This window comes from Oncorhynchus gorbuscha, linkage group LG24, assembly GCF_021184085.1.
Source record: "Oncorhynchus gorbuscha isolate QuinsamMale2020 ecotype Even-year linkage group LG24, OgorEven_v1.0, whole genome shotgun sequence".
NCBI lineage: Eukaryota > Metazoa > Chordata > Actinopteri > Salmoniformes > Salmonidae > Oncorhynchus > Oncorhynchus gorbuscha.
In genome coordinates this window covers 59,198,048-59,212,587 of record NC_060196.1, presented here as the reverse complement: position 1 = coordinate 59,212,587, position 14,540 = coordinate 59,198,048, and the positions used below count along the sequence as shown (strand labels likewise).

Below are 14,540 nucleotides of genomic sequence, written 5' to 3'. Positions count from 1 at the left end.
AGATGTTTTCTTACCAGACTCACCCAATCATTAGGGGCGGCAGGGCAGCCTAGTGGTTAGATCGTTGGACTAGAAACCGGAAGGTTGCAAGTTCAAACCCCCCAGCTGACAAGGTACAAATCTGTCGTTCTGCCCCTGAACAGGCAGTTAACCCACTGCTCCTAGACCAGTTAACCCACTGTTCCTAGGCAGTCATTGAAAATAACAATTTGTTCTTAACTGACTTGAGTAGTTAAATAAATTTTGAAGGAAAATGAGGATGAATACCACTACCACATCATTAACCCATTGATGAACATGTATGGAAGCTATTTTTTATTTTTTTTATTTGATTGGTATACCAATGTTAACTTTTTTTTTTTTTTTTACCCAATCGTACTAATAACCCAGTACTTTCTCTAACTCCGTCACCTGGACCTCAAGGCTCATGGCTGATTCAAAGGATCAAAGCTGGATACTTATTTGAATCATCCAGGGAAACAAAACAGAACGTGCACCCCCCCCCCCCCCCCCATTTTGGAGTCCCGACGACAGAGTTTTGGGGAAAATCCTTTACTTACCTCCTAATGCTTAAAAATATATTCAGAGTTTGGGAACATCGCTGGTCTTTGAGGAACGAACAAAGTTAATTTTTAGATGAGCGCTTCATTGAATCGCACCCTTATGTAGCATACGACCTTTGACCTCAACCCTATGGTCTCTGGTCAAGGGTAGTGCACTACTTAAGGAATAGGGTGCCACGTGCCTTTTCCCGGGATCGAACCGGCGCCTGTAGTGACGCCTCTAGCACTGAGATGTAGTGCCTTACACTGCTGTGCCACTCGGGAGCTTATAGCACAAACTGATCTGGAACCAGGCTATAACTATTCCTATACTATCCCCCAGGAGTAGGGTGACGTTGCCCCTAAATGCTGACCTTGGGTCAGTTTTGCATTTCCCCCACTAATGGGGAAAGGGGGGGGGTACCTAGTCAGTTGCACAACCGAGTGCATTCAACTGAAATGTCTTTCACATTTAACCCAAACCCTCAATCAGAGGAGGGGGGGGGGGCTGCCTTAATCGACATCATTGGTTCATGGGAAGCAGTTGGTTAACTGCCTTGCTCAAGAGCAGAACGGCAGATTTTTCCAGCTCCGGGATTTGAACCAGCGACCTTTTGTTTGCTGACCCAACACTCTTTAACCGCTCGGCTACCTGCCACCCATAGTTGGCGTTAGGGATTGGCATTTCACATGTTTTGACCAAGTACTAGCATTTTGTTTTGTGCACACAGCCATGCAATCTCCATAGACAAACATTGTCAGTAGAATGGCCCTTACTGAAGAGCTGTGACTTTCAACGTGGCACCGTCATAGGATGCCACCTTTCCAACAAGTCTGTTCATCAAATTTCAGCCCTGCTAGAGCTGCTCCGGGTCAACTAAGTGCTGTTATTGTGAAGTGGAAACGTCTAGGAGCAACAACGGCTGAGCGGCAAAGTGGTAGGCCACACAAGCTCACGTAACGGGACCGCCATCAACACTCGCAACAGAGTTCCAAACTGCCTCTGGAAGCAACGTCGGCACAATAACTATTCGTCGGGAGCTTCGTGAAGTGTGTTTCCATGGCAGAGCAGCCGCACACAAGCCTCAGAGCACCACGCGCAATGGCAAGTGTCGGCTGGAGTGGTATAAAGCTAGCTGCCATTGGACTCTGGAGCAGTGGAAACACGTTCTCTGGAGTGAGGAATCACACTTCACCATCTGGCAGTCCGACGGATGAATCTGGATTTGGCGGATGACAGGAGAATGCTACCTGCACCAATGCATAGTATCAGCTGTAAAGTTTGGTGGAGAAGGAATAATGCTCTGGGTCTGTTCGTGGTTCGGACTAGCCCCCTTAGTTCCAATGAAGGGAAATCGTAACTTCTAACTTTGTGGCAACAGTTTGGGGAAGGCCCTTTCCTGTTTCAGCATAACCCCCGTGCACAAAGCGAAATCCATACAGGAATGTTTTGTCGGTATGGAAGAACTTGACTGTTCTGCACAGAGCCCTGACCTCATCCCCATCGAACACTTTTGGGATGAATTGGAAGGCCGACTGCAAGCCAGGCCTAATCGCCCCAACATCAGTGCCTGACCTCACTAATGCTCTTGTGGCTGAAAGGAAGCAAATCCCAGCAGCAATGTTCCAACATCTAGTGGAAAGCCTTCCCAGAAGAGTGGAGGCTGTTATAGCAGCAATGTTCCAACATCTAGTAGGAATCCTTCCCAGAAGAGTGGAGGCTGTTATAGCAGCAAAGGGTGGACCAACTCGATTTGTATGCCCATGATTTGGAGTGTTTGACTAGCAGGTGTCCACATACTTTTTGATTTTTTTTGTGTTTTAGTACCAGTCAAAAGCTTAGACACCTACTCCTTCCAGGATTTTGCTTTTAAATTTACTATTTTCTACATTGTAGAATTATATATTATATATATTATATATAATTATATATATTGGTGAAGACATGATGAATAACAAAGAATAATAGGAACCAAGAGTGTTAAACAAATCAAAATATATTTAGTATTTCAGATTCTTGAAATTAGCCACCATTTGCCTTGACAGCTTTGCACACTCTTGGCATTCTCTCAACCAGCTTTATGAGGTAGTCACCTGGAATTAATTTCAATTAACAGATGTGCCTTGTTAAAAGTTGATTTGTGGACATTCTTTCTTTAATGCATTGGAGCCAATCGTGTTGTGTTGTGACAAAGTAGGAGTGGTATACAGACGATGGTCTTTTACCAAATAGGGCAGAGTCAGAAGAGCCGACGGTATAAATGAAAATCAATCATTACTACATAATTATTACATGAAGGTCAGTCAATCCAGAACATTTTATAAACTTTGAAAGTTTCATCAAGAGCAGTCGCAAAAACCATCAAGCGCGATAATGAATCTGGCTCTCATGAGGACCACCACAGGAAAGGAAGACCCAGAGTTACCTCTGCTGCAGAGGATAAGTTCATTAAGAGATACCAGCCTCAGAAATTGCAGCCCAAATAAATGCTTCAGAGTTCAAGTAACAGACACATCTCAACATCAACTGTTTAGAGGAGACCGCGTGAATCAGGGATTCATGTTTTGATTTGCAGTAAAGAAACCACTACTAAAGGACACCAATAAGAAGAGACTTGCTTGGAATCGAGAAGCAAGAGCAATGTACAGAAGACTGGTGGAAATGTGTCCTTTTGCTGTGACGAATCCAAATGTGAGATTTTTGGTTCCAACGGCCGTGTCTGAACTGCAGAGTAGGTGAACGGATGATCTCCGCGTGTGGTTCCCACCGTGAAGCATGGAGGAGGAGGTGTGATGCTGTGGGAGTAGGTGAACGGATGATCTCCGCGTGTGGTTCCCACCGTGAGGCATGGAGGAGGAGGTGTGATGCTGTGGGAGTAGGTGAACAGATGATCTCCGCGTGTGGTTCCCACCGTGAGGCATGGAGGAGGAGGTGTGATGCTGTGGGGGTGCTTTGCTGGTGACCCACAGCATTCTTCAGCAAAGGGTGGCTACGTTGAAGAAGCTAAAATATATTTTGATATGTTTAACACTTTGTTTGGTTACTACATGATTCCATAGTTTTGATGTCTTCACTATTATTCTACAATGTAGAAAATAGTAAAAATAAAGAAGAACCCTGGAATGAGTAGGTGTGACCAAACTTTTTGACTGGACTTGTAAATAAAGTTGCACAATGAGCACTTGCTTTCTCTCTCATATACGGTTACAGTTGTTGGTTAGCTAGCTTGTGATTTTTGTTTTTGTTGTTTTATCATAGTTGTGACTTCAGTCAAAACACCAAGTCAAGATTCCCCACTTGGCAGTTTCAGGTCATTGTTGCTAGCTATCTGGCCATCCAGAACCACCACCATGACCTTCAGTCCCATTGAAAGCGTGCGCCTCTCTTTCGTAATATTCTCCGCTAACCTGTCTATGGTGTGTGCCAAGTTTATAAATCATTATTTTTGTATGTGCGCAGTCTTTTTCAGAAATGGGTCGTGCAGATATTTAGTGTGAAATTCATGCAACGGTTATAAATGAGGCCCTTGGTCTCTACCAATAATGTATATAAACCCTAGATTGCTGATGTTGTGTTGGCCATTGAGAGTTTTTGAAGCCACTGGTCAGCCATATTGGCTCTCCCCAGTAGAAGAAGTCCTCCATAGGAATTAATTAAATTCTACAGTATTTCAATTCGATGTTTCAAGGACAAAATGACTTTTTTGTTGTTGTTGTATTGGGGAAAGTAACATTTATTTATAATATAATAATATATGCCATTTAGCAGATGCTTTTATCCAAAGCGACTTACAGTCATGTGTGCATACATTCTACGTATGGGTGGTCCCGGGGATCGAACCCACTACCCTGGCGTTACAAGCGCCATGCTCTACCAACTGAGCTACAGAAGGACCATTTAGTATTATACTTTAATAAAATGTTTATATACTGTATTTTGTAGACTTTAATTTTAAGGCATTTATACTACCCCCACTTTATTTAATTTTTTTACAATGGTGATGACTGTCTAAGATACAGATGCACAAATGTCATACCCCCAATACTTGCTAACCTCCCCTGTTATTGTGATGGTGAGCGGTTAGCATGTCTTGTTGGGTATGATATAAAATGCTAACCTCCCCTGTTATTGTGATGGTGAGAGGTTAGCATGTTTTCGGGGTATGATATAAAATGCTAACCTCCCCTGTTATTGTGATGGTGAGAGGTTAGCATGTCTTGTTGGGTATGATATAAAATGCTAACCTCTCCTGTTATTGTAATGGTGAAAAGTTAGCATGTCTTGGGGGTATGATATTTTGTTTCTCTTAACTTACTCATTATTATTATTATTATTATTATTACAATAAAAGTGATTCTGCGCTTTAACCTCAGTCATTGTTTGTCAAATCCAAGCTTTTGGAGTAGAGACTAAAGAAGAACAAATGCTTCACTGTCTCAATAATTACAGAGTCTACTGTGTTTGGTTAACCAGGGCCTTTACTCACCTATAGGGGATGTGTCCCAATTCTTTCCTTCCTCCCATACTGTACACTTGTTCACTCCACTGCAATGATTTTAAAGGAAAGAATGACTGACAGGGCTGACCCGACGACATAAGTAGCATTTTGCGACCGCTTAGGGCCCCCGCGGCCAGTTTTGGGAACTCAGTTCGGGGTCTCAACTTACTGTTGAGATTTAGAGTACTAGAATACACAATGTGTAATTTCAAAATGTGGTTTTGCAGTCACTCGATAAGCCCATGTCAGGTAACATGTTTTAGATTTGGTAAATGAGTCTAGTCAGCAATCTAAACCTGTATCAGTCCTGGTGGATTCACTGACTGGGCACACAGGGCTCCTGTTCATTATGTTAGTTACTCTTACGCCATGCTAATATAATACTTACGCCATGCTAATATAATACTTACGCCATGCTAATATAATACTTACGCCATGCTAACATAATACTTACGCCATGCTAACATAATACTTACGCCATGCTAACATAATACTTACGCCATGCTAACATAATACTTACGCCATGCTAATATAATACTTACGCCATGCTAATATAATACTTACTCAGACTGCATATTAGCATGGTGTTTGTCGTGTCTCAATTTGCTTCAAAACTGCAAAAGTTAAGGCCCTGATGACTGGTACAAGAAATATGGTCAAAACTTCCACTAGAGCGTGCCTACACCCATCTAATGCTCCCACTAGAGCGTGCCTACACCCATCCAATGCTCCCACTAGAGCGTGCCTACACCCATCTAATGCTCCCAAAACTGCAAACCCATCTAATGCCCCACTGAGCGTGCCTACACCCATCTAATGCTCCCACTAGAGCGTGCCTACACCCATCTAATGCTCCCACTAGAGCGTGCCTACACCCATCCAATGCTCCCACTAGAGCGTGCCTACACCCATCTAATGCTCCCACTAGAGCGTGCCTACACCCATCCAATGCCTTCACCCATCCAATGCTCCCACTAGAGCGTGCCTACACCCATCTAATGCTCCCACTAGAGCGTGCCTACACCCATCCAATGCTCTCACTAGAGCGTGCCTACACCCATCCAATGCTCTCACTAGAGCGTGCCTACACCCATCTAATGCTCCCACTAGAGCGTGCCTACACCCATCTAATGCTCCCACTAGAGCGTGCCTACACCCATCCAATGCTCTCACTAGAGCGTGCCTACACCCATCCAATGCTCTCACTAGAGCGTGCCTACACCCATCCAATGCTCCCACTAGAGCGTGCCTACACCCATCCAATGCCTTCACCCATCCAATGCTCCCACTAGAGCGTGCCTACACCCATCTAATGCTCCCACTAGAGCGTGCCTACACCCATCCAATGCTCTCACTAGAGCGTGCCTACACCCATCCAATGCTCTCACTAGAGCGTGCCTACGCCCATCTAATGCTCCCACTAGAGCGTGCCTACACCCATCCAATGCTCCCACTAGAGCGTGCCTACACCCATCTAATGCTCCCACTAGAGCGTGCCTACACCCATCCAATGCTCTCACTAGAGCGTGCCTACACCCATCCAATGCTCTCACTAGAGCGTGCCTTCACCCATCCAATGCTCCCACTAGAGCGTGCCTTCACCCATCCAATGCTCCCACTAGAGCGTGCCTTCACCCATCCAATGCTCCCACTAGAGCGTGCCAACACCCATCCAATGCTCCCACTAGAGCGTGCCTACACCCATCCAATGCTCCCACTAGAGCGTGCCTACACCCATCCAATGCTCCCACTAGAGCGTGCCTACACCCATCCAATGCCTTCACCCACCCAATGCTCCCATTAGTGTGCCTACACCCATCCAATGCTTTTTAAATTTGTAGGAAGTAGTGAACGAGTACGCACTTCAGGAGAAAGACAATATTATTAGGCCACACCCATGCTGTAACTGGGTGTATGGAAGGGCTGTGGGATATACAGAGAAAAGAAATGAGAAGGGTGGAGTTTAGGGTAGGAGGACAGAGAAAAGGAATGAGAAGGGTGGAGTTTAGGGTAGGAGGACAGAAAAGGAATGAGAAGGGTGGAGTTTAGGGTAGGAGGACAGAAAAGGAATGAGAAGGGTGGAGTTTAGGGTAGGAGGACAGAAAAGGAATGAGAAGGGTGGAGTTTAGGGTAGGAGGACAGAGAAAAGGAATGAGAAGGGTGGAGTTTAGGGTAGGAAGAGGACAGAGAAAAGGAATGAGAAGGGTGGAGTTTAGGGTAGGAGGAGGACAGGAAAGGAATGAGAAGGGTGGAGTTTAGGGTAGGAGGAGGACAGGAAAAGGAATGAAGGGTGGAGTTTAGGGTAGGAGGGGTACAATGAGTTTAGGGTAGGAAGGGGACAGGGAATCACAGTTGAGATGCAATGAGTTTAGGGTAGGAGGGGGACAGGGAATCACAGTTGAGATACAATGAGTTTAGGGTAGGAGGAGGACAATGAGTTTAGGGTAGGAGGAGGACAATGAGTTTAGGGCAGGAGGGGGACAATGAGTTTAGGGTAGGAGAGGGACAATGAGTTTAGGGCAGGAGGGGGACAATGAGTTTAGGGCAGTTGGGGGACAATGAGTTTAGGGCAGTTGGGGGACAATAGGTTTAGGGTAGGAGAGGGACAATGAGTTTAGGGCAGTTGGGGGACAATGAGTTTAGGGCAGGAGGGGGACAATGAGTTTAGGGCAGTTGGGGTACAATGAGTTTAGGGCAGTTGGGGTACAATGAGTTTAGGGCAGTTGGGGTACAATGAGTTTAGGGTAGGAGGGGGACAATGAGTTTAGGGTAGGAGGGGGACAATGAGTTTAGGGCAGGAGGGAGACAATGAGTTTAGGGCAGTTGGGGTACAATGAGTTTAGGGTAGGAGGGGGGCAGAGAATCACAGTTGAGATACAAGACCCTCTTTGAGCAGCTCTGGTCAAGGCATCTGGTCGTGATCAAAATGGTTGCCACTGGAGAATACAGTCAAACTCCTACAGTATGCAGTCAGAAGACCACACTGCTTTACAGGAGAGGACTGTCATGCCCCAGTAGGTTAGGTGTTATAGCATAGGGTTGGGCCCTGTTGTTATGGAGAGGTGTATTATTGTTTTATTATTTAACCTTTATTTAACTAGGCAAGTCAGTTAAGAACAAATTATTTTCTTGACAATGACGGTCTAAGAACAGTATGTTAACTGGTCTAGGAACTGTGGGTTAACTGGTCTAGGAACAGTAGGTTAACTGCCTTGTTCAGGGACAGAACAACTGATTCTACTACACTACTTTGTCAGGCCCAGAGTTATCCCTGTCCAGGAAGGGCCCAGAGTTTTTCTTGGTCAGGTCAGGTGGTCAGGTTAAACTCCTGGCCCAACTACTCATAATGCCAGTGGAGAGACGGACCGTCTGACCGAGACACCCTATGATGTCATATAAATGTAGACACTAGGGGGCAGTTCCGCTCTCGCTGAAGGTGGTGGAGAGAAGAAGAAGAAAAAGAATCCCATCAGAAGCCATTCCTAAGCAACCAACAGTGTGCCCTCTCCTTTTCCCCCTTGACTTGATTTGGCAGCCAACCTGAGCTGGATGATGTCATGGTTTTACACTCTGTTCAATGTAATACAGCAACAATGTCATGTGGGGCAACAGGAGTACTATGGCAACGGGAGTACTACGGCAACGGGAGTACTATGGCAACGGGAGTACTATGGCAACGGGAGTACTATGGCAACGGGAGTACTATGGCAATGGGAGTACTATGGCAACGGGAGTACTATGGCAACGGGAGTACTATGGCAACGGGAGTACTATGGCAACGGGAGTACTACGGCAACGGGAGTACTATGGCAACGGGAGTACTATGGCCTTTCCATAGTTTTGTTCAATCATTCGAGACCATCAGACAAAGGTCTGGGTTCATGTCAATAATTTGTATATAAGCACTAGATTGTGAATATACACTGAGGGTACAAAACATTAGGAACACCTGCTTTTTCCATGACAGATTTCACCTGGTCAGTCTATGATTCCCATATTATTGTCGCTTATTAAATCTAATTCAATCAGTGTAGACGAAGGGGAGGAGACGTGTTGATGAAGGGGAGGAGACATGTAGATGAAGGGGAGGAGACATGTAGACGGAGGGGAGGAGACATGTTGATGAACGGGAGGAGACGTGTTGATGAAGGATTTTTAAACCTTGAGACAATTGAGACATGGATTGTGTATGTGAGCCATTCAGAGGGCGAATGAGCAAGACAAAATATTTAAGTTCCTTTGAACAGGATATGGTTGTAGGTGTTAGGCGCACTGGTTTGTGTCAAGAACTGCAACACTACTGGGTTTTTCACACTCAACAGTTTTTTTTGTGTGTATCAAGAACGGTCCAACACCCAAAGGACATACAGCCAACTTGACACAACTGTGGGAAGCATTGGGGTCAACATGGGCCAGCATCCCTGTGGAACGCATTCAACACCTTGTAGAGTCAACATGGGCCAGCATCCCTGTGGAACGCTTTCAACACCTTGTAGAGTCAACATGGGCCAGCATCCCTGTGGAACGCTTTCAACACCTTGTAGAGTCCATGTCCCGATGAACTGAGGCTGTTCTGAGGACAAAAGGAGGTGCAACTCAATATTAGCAAGGTGTTCTTAATGTTTTGTACACACAGTTAAGAAAACCATTCCATGGGTTGAAACAGACTTTCACCATCTATGAATGGATTCAGGATGTTTCTAGGGATTTTTAATTCATTTATGAATAATTTGCTCTCTCAAAATCCCTCTCACTCTCCCTCCCTCTCTCCTTCTGACCCTCCTGCTCTCTCCAATTGTGTATTAACACTTGACCTCTCTTTGTGCCTATTACTCTCTCTCTCTCTCTCTCTCTCTCTCTCTCTCTCTCTCTCTCTCTCTCTCTCTCTCTCTCTCTCTCTCTCTCTCCATCCTTCTCTCTCTCTCTCTCTCTCTCCATCCTTCTCTCTCTCTCTCCATCCTTCTCTCTCTCTCTCTCCATCCTTCTCTCTCTCTCCGAACCCTCCTGCTCTCTTTGTCTGTGATAGCTGCCTGAAGCATCCAGCAGTCTCCAAATCGATGATGTAATCCAGCAAGTGTAAACTGCAGTACCTCCGTGTGGCCATAGATGACGATGTTGTCCCTCTAAATCCCATTCAGACGAACCCTTACCCAGTTCCCTATTTTTCCTGGCTCACAGACAAATGCTAAGTTCATGGGAAATCAGTGGAGCCCCGTTGTTATTGACTTACATGTTGTTATTGACTTACATGTTGTTATTGATTTACATGTTGTTATTGACTTACATGTTGTTATTGATTTACATGTTGTTATTGACTTACATGTTGTTATTGACTTACATGTTGTTATTGATTTACATGTTGTTATTGACTTACATGTTGTTATTGATTTACATGTTGTTATTGACTTACATGTTGTTATTGACTTACATGTTGTTATTGACTTACATGTTGTTATTGACTTACATGTTGTTATTGATTTACATGTTATTGGTTTACATGTTGTTATTGATTTACATGTTATTGGTTTACATGTTGTTATTGATTTACATGTTATTGATTTACATGTTGTTATTGATTTACATGTTGTTATTGATTTACATGTTGTTATTGACTTACATGTTGTTATTGATTTACATGTTGTTATTGATTTACATGTAATTGATTTACATGTTATTGATTTACATGTTGTTATTGGTTTACATGTTGTTATTGGTTTACATGTTGTTATTGATTTACATGTCATTGATTTATATGTTGATTTTGTTATTGATTTACATGTTATTGATTTACTTCTTATTGATTTACATGTTATTGATTTACATGTTGTTGTTACTGATTTAGTTGTTTATTGATTTACATTATGTTTTGTTATTGATTTACATGTTGTTTTTGTTATTTTTTTCAAAGCAGACATGTAAAAAAGCCTATGAAAAACACATGAGGAGTAAACGCATGAGTAAATATTGAATACAGCAGCTCTTCTTACCTCAGGATGGGTATAATTAATCAAGAAAATGTATTTTTTGTTTTTACACAGGAGGTTCTCCATCAATATCTAATCTTCTGCTCTTAATTTCCAAGATATATGATTTTAATCGTAATCTCAAACAGATTCTTTATTCAGCCGCGGTGTGTTTCTGTTGGATGTACTGTATGCAGACGGTCTTTGGCATATCTAGTGTCTGATGGATCACACTCGTCCTGTCTCGCTCTGTGTGTTTCTGGGTGTGTCTGTGTTCGTTATTTCATTCACAAAAAAAACGAAAGAGAATTGTCATTGGCTGAGATGGAGCTACGCTGCATGAGGCCGTGCTCTCCAGTCTTGGAGGAGAGAACTAGTTCTGTCTCTGTCTCTTTGTGTCTCTCTGTCTCTCTCGCTGTCTGTCTCTGTCTCTCTCTGTCTCTCTCGCTGTCTCGCTCTCTCTGTCTCTCTCTGTCTCTCGCTGTATCTCGCTGTCTCTGTCTCTCTCTCTGTCTCTCTGTCTCTCTCTCTGTCTCTCTGTCTCTCTCTCTCTCTCTCTGTCTGTCTCTCTCTGTCTCTCTCTCTCTGTCTCTCTCTCTGTCTCTCTCTCTGTCTCTCTCTCTCTCTCTCTCTCTCTCTCTCTCTCTCTCTCTCTCTCTCTCTCTCTCTCTCTCTCTCTCTCTCTGTCTCTGTCTCTGTCTCTGTCTCTGTCTCTGTCTCTCTGTCTCTGTCTCTGTCTCTCTCTGCAGTAGTAAAACTCAGTGTGCAGTTTAGAGTTTACAGCGAACAACAAGCTCAATTGTGTAGAGATTTCTGGGGCACCAGGTACTTCTGAGTATTTTTAAAGGGAGAAAGTGGCAAGGACTCAATCATTCTGTGAAATAATCGTGTTTAACATGATTTTTCAATGACTACCACATAATAATAATAATAATAATAATATATGCCATTTAGCAGACACTTTTATCCCAAGCGACTTACAGTCATGTGTGCATACATTCTACACATCTCTGTACCCCCACACATACAATTATATATAAGGTCCCTCAGTCACATACAATGATCACAGATTAAAACACAAAGACCAGGGATGTTTTTGCAAAGAAGGGCACCTATTTATAGATTGGTAACAATAAAAATAAAATAAAAAGCTGATATTGAATATCCCTTTGAGCATAGTGGAGTTATTCATTACACTTTGGGTGGTGTATCAATACACCCCAGTCACTACAAAGATACAAGTGTCCTTCCTAACTCAGTTGCCGGAGAGGAAGGAAACCACTAAGGGATTTCACCATGAAGCCAGTGGTGATTTAAAAACAGTTAGTTTAAATGGCTGTGATAGGATGAAAACTGAGGATGGATCAACAACATAGTAGATACTCCACAACACTAACCTAACTGACAGAGTGAAAAGAAGGAAGCCTGTACAGAATAACAATATTCCAAAACATGTCTCCTGTTTGCAACAAGGCACTAAAGTAAAACTGCTAAAAAATATGGCAAAGAAATTAACTTTATGTCCTGAATACAAAGTGTTATGTTTGGGACAAATCCAATACAACACTGATACATACAGCTCAAAACAGTCCTGTTTGGGTCAGCACCAGAGTGATACATACAGATCAGAACAGTCCTGTTTGGGTCAGCACCAGAGTGATAGATTACATACAGGTCATACCAGTCCTGTTTGGGTCAGCACCATAGAGATACATACAGGTCATACCAGTCCTGTTTGGGTCAGCACCATAGTGATACATACAGCTCAAAACAGTCCTGTTTGGGTCAGCACCAGAGTGATACATACAGATCAGAACAGTCCTGTTTGGGTCAGCACCAGACTGATACATACAGATCATACCAGTCCTGTTTGGGTCAGCACCATAGTGATACATACAGATCAGAACAGTCCTGTTTGGGTCAGCACCAGACTGATACATACAGATCAGAACAGTCCTGTTTGGGTCAGCACCATAGTGATACATACAGATCAGAACAGTCCTGTTTGGGTCAGCACCACTCTTCATATTTTCAACATGGTCGTGGCATTACGTTTCTGTTTTAATGTTCAATAAACATTTCTAAAAAAAAAACAGGTTTTCACTTGATCTTTATGGGTGTTGTGTGTCGATGGGTCAGAAATAAGTGATTTAATCCATTTTTAACTCAGGCTGTAACACAGCAAAATGTGCAATAAGTCAAGGGGTGTGAATACTTACTGAGGGCACTGAGGACACTGAGGACACTGAGGGCACTGAGGACACTGAGGGCACTGAGGACACTGAGGGCACTGAGGACACTGAGGGCACTGAGGACACTGAGGACACTGAGGGCACTGAGGACACTGAGGGCACTGAGGACACTGAGGGCACTGAGGACACTGAGGGCACTGAGGACACTGAGGGCACTGAGGACACTGAGGACACTGAGGGCACTGAGGACACTGAGGACACTGAGGGCACTGTACACCGACTAAGCATTAGAGGAAGTGATTTCTTCCTGTCGGCCTAACCGTGACGTCACATAACATCTCATTATGTATTAGACGGACATGACACACTCATACCACGGCGCTCTCTCTATCTCTCTCTCGCTGTCTCTCTCTGTCTCTCTCACTGTCTCTCTCTGTCTCTATCTCTCTCTCGCTGTCTCTCTCTGTCTCTCTCGCTGTCTCTCTCTGTCTCTCTCTCGCTGTCTCTCTCTGTCTCTCTCGCAGTCTCTCTCTGTCTCTCTCGCAGTCTCTCTCTGTCTCTATCTGTCTCTCTCGCAGTCTCTCTCTGTCTCTATCTCGCTGTCTCACAGTCTCTCTCGCTGTCTCTCGCTGTCTCTATCTCGCTGTCTCACAGTCTCTCTCGCTGTCTCTCTCTGTCTCTCTCGCTGTCTCTCTCTGTCTATCTCGCTGTCTCACAGTCTCTCTCGCTGTCTCTCTCTGTCTCTATCTCGCTGTCTCACGGTCTCTCTCGCTGTCTCTCTCTGTCTCTCTCGCTGTCTCTATCTCGCTGTCTCACAGTCTCTCTCGCTGTCTCTCTCTGTCTCTCTCGCTGTCTCTCTCTGTCTCTATCTCGCTGTCTCACAGTCTCTCTCGCTGTCTCTCTCTGTCTCTATCTCGCTGTCTCACGGTCTCTCTCGCTGTCTCTCTCTGTCTCTCTCGCTGTCTCTCTCTGTCTCTATCTCGCTGTCTCACGGTCTCTCTCGCTTGCTGTCTCTGTCTCTCTTGCTGTCTCTCTCGCTGTCTTTTTGTTTCTGTCTCTCGCTCTCTCTCTCTCTCACTCTCTGTGTGTGTCCCCTCTCTCTGTCTCTCTCAATCTATTCATCCACCTCCTCTTTCTCTATTTTTTGGGTTTCATTTCCACCTCTTAGTCCTTATTTTTCCCCTATTTAAACTGACCGCACTTTATGTAACAGTCTGGTTTCCAGTGTTGACAGCTCTGCGCCCGCCTCTGAACTCTGTCCCACCTGAAACCACATGTTCCATTACTTTCAGTTCCTCCTAGAAACAGCACAGCAAATATTTACCAAGTCAAAACTAGGCCACA

General features: G+C 44.3%; 1 protein-coding gene across 1 annotated transcript; it reads left to right on the top strand.

Moving 5' to 3' along the window:
- Positions 1-8,634: 8,634 nt before the first annotated feature.
- On the top strand, positions 8,635-13,515 carry LOC124012281 (variant surface antigen D-like). Its single transcript, XM_046325744.1, has 2 exons — positions 8,635-8,859; positions 13,228-13,515. The coding sequence occupies exons 1-2, from the start codon at positions 8,635-8,637 to the stop codon at positions 13,513-13,515; spliced, it is 513 nt and encodes a 170-aa protein (XP_046181700.1).
- Positions 13,516-14,540: the final 1,025 nt, after the last annotated feature.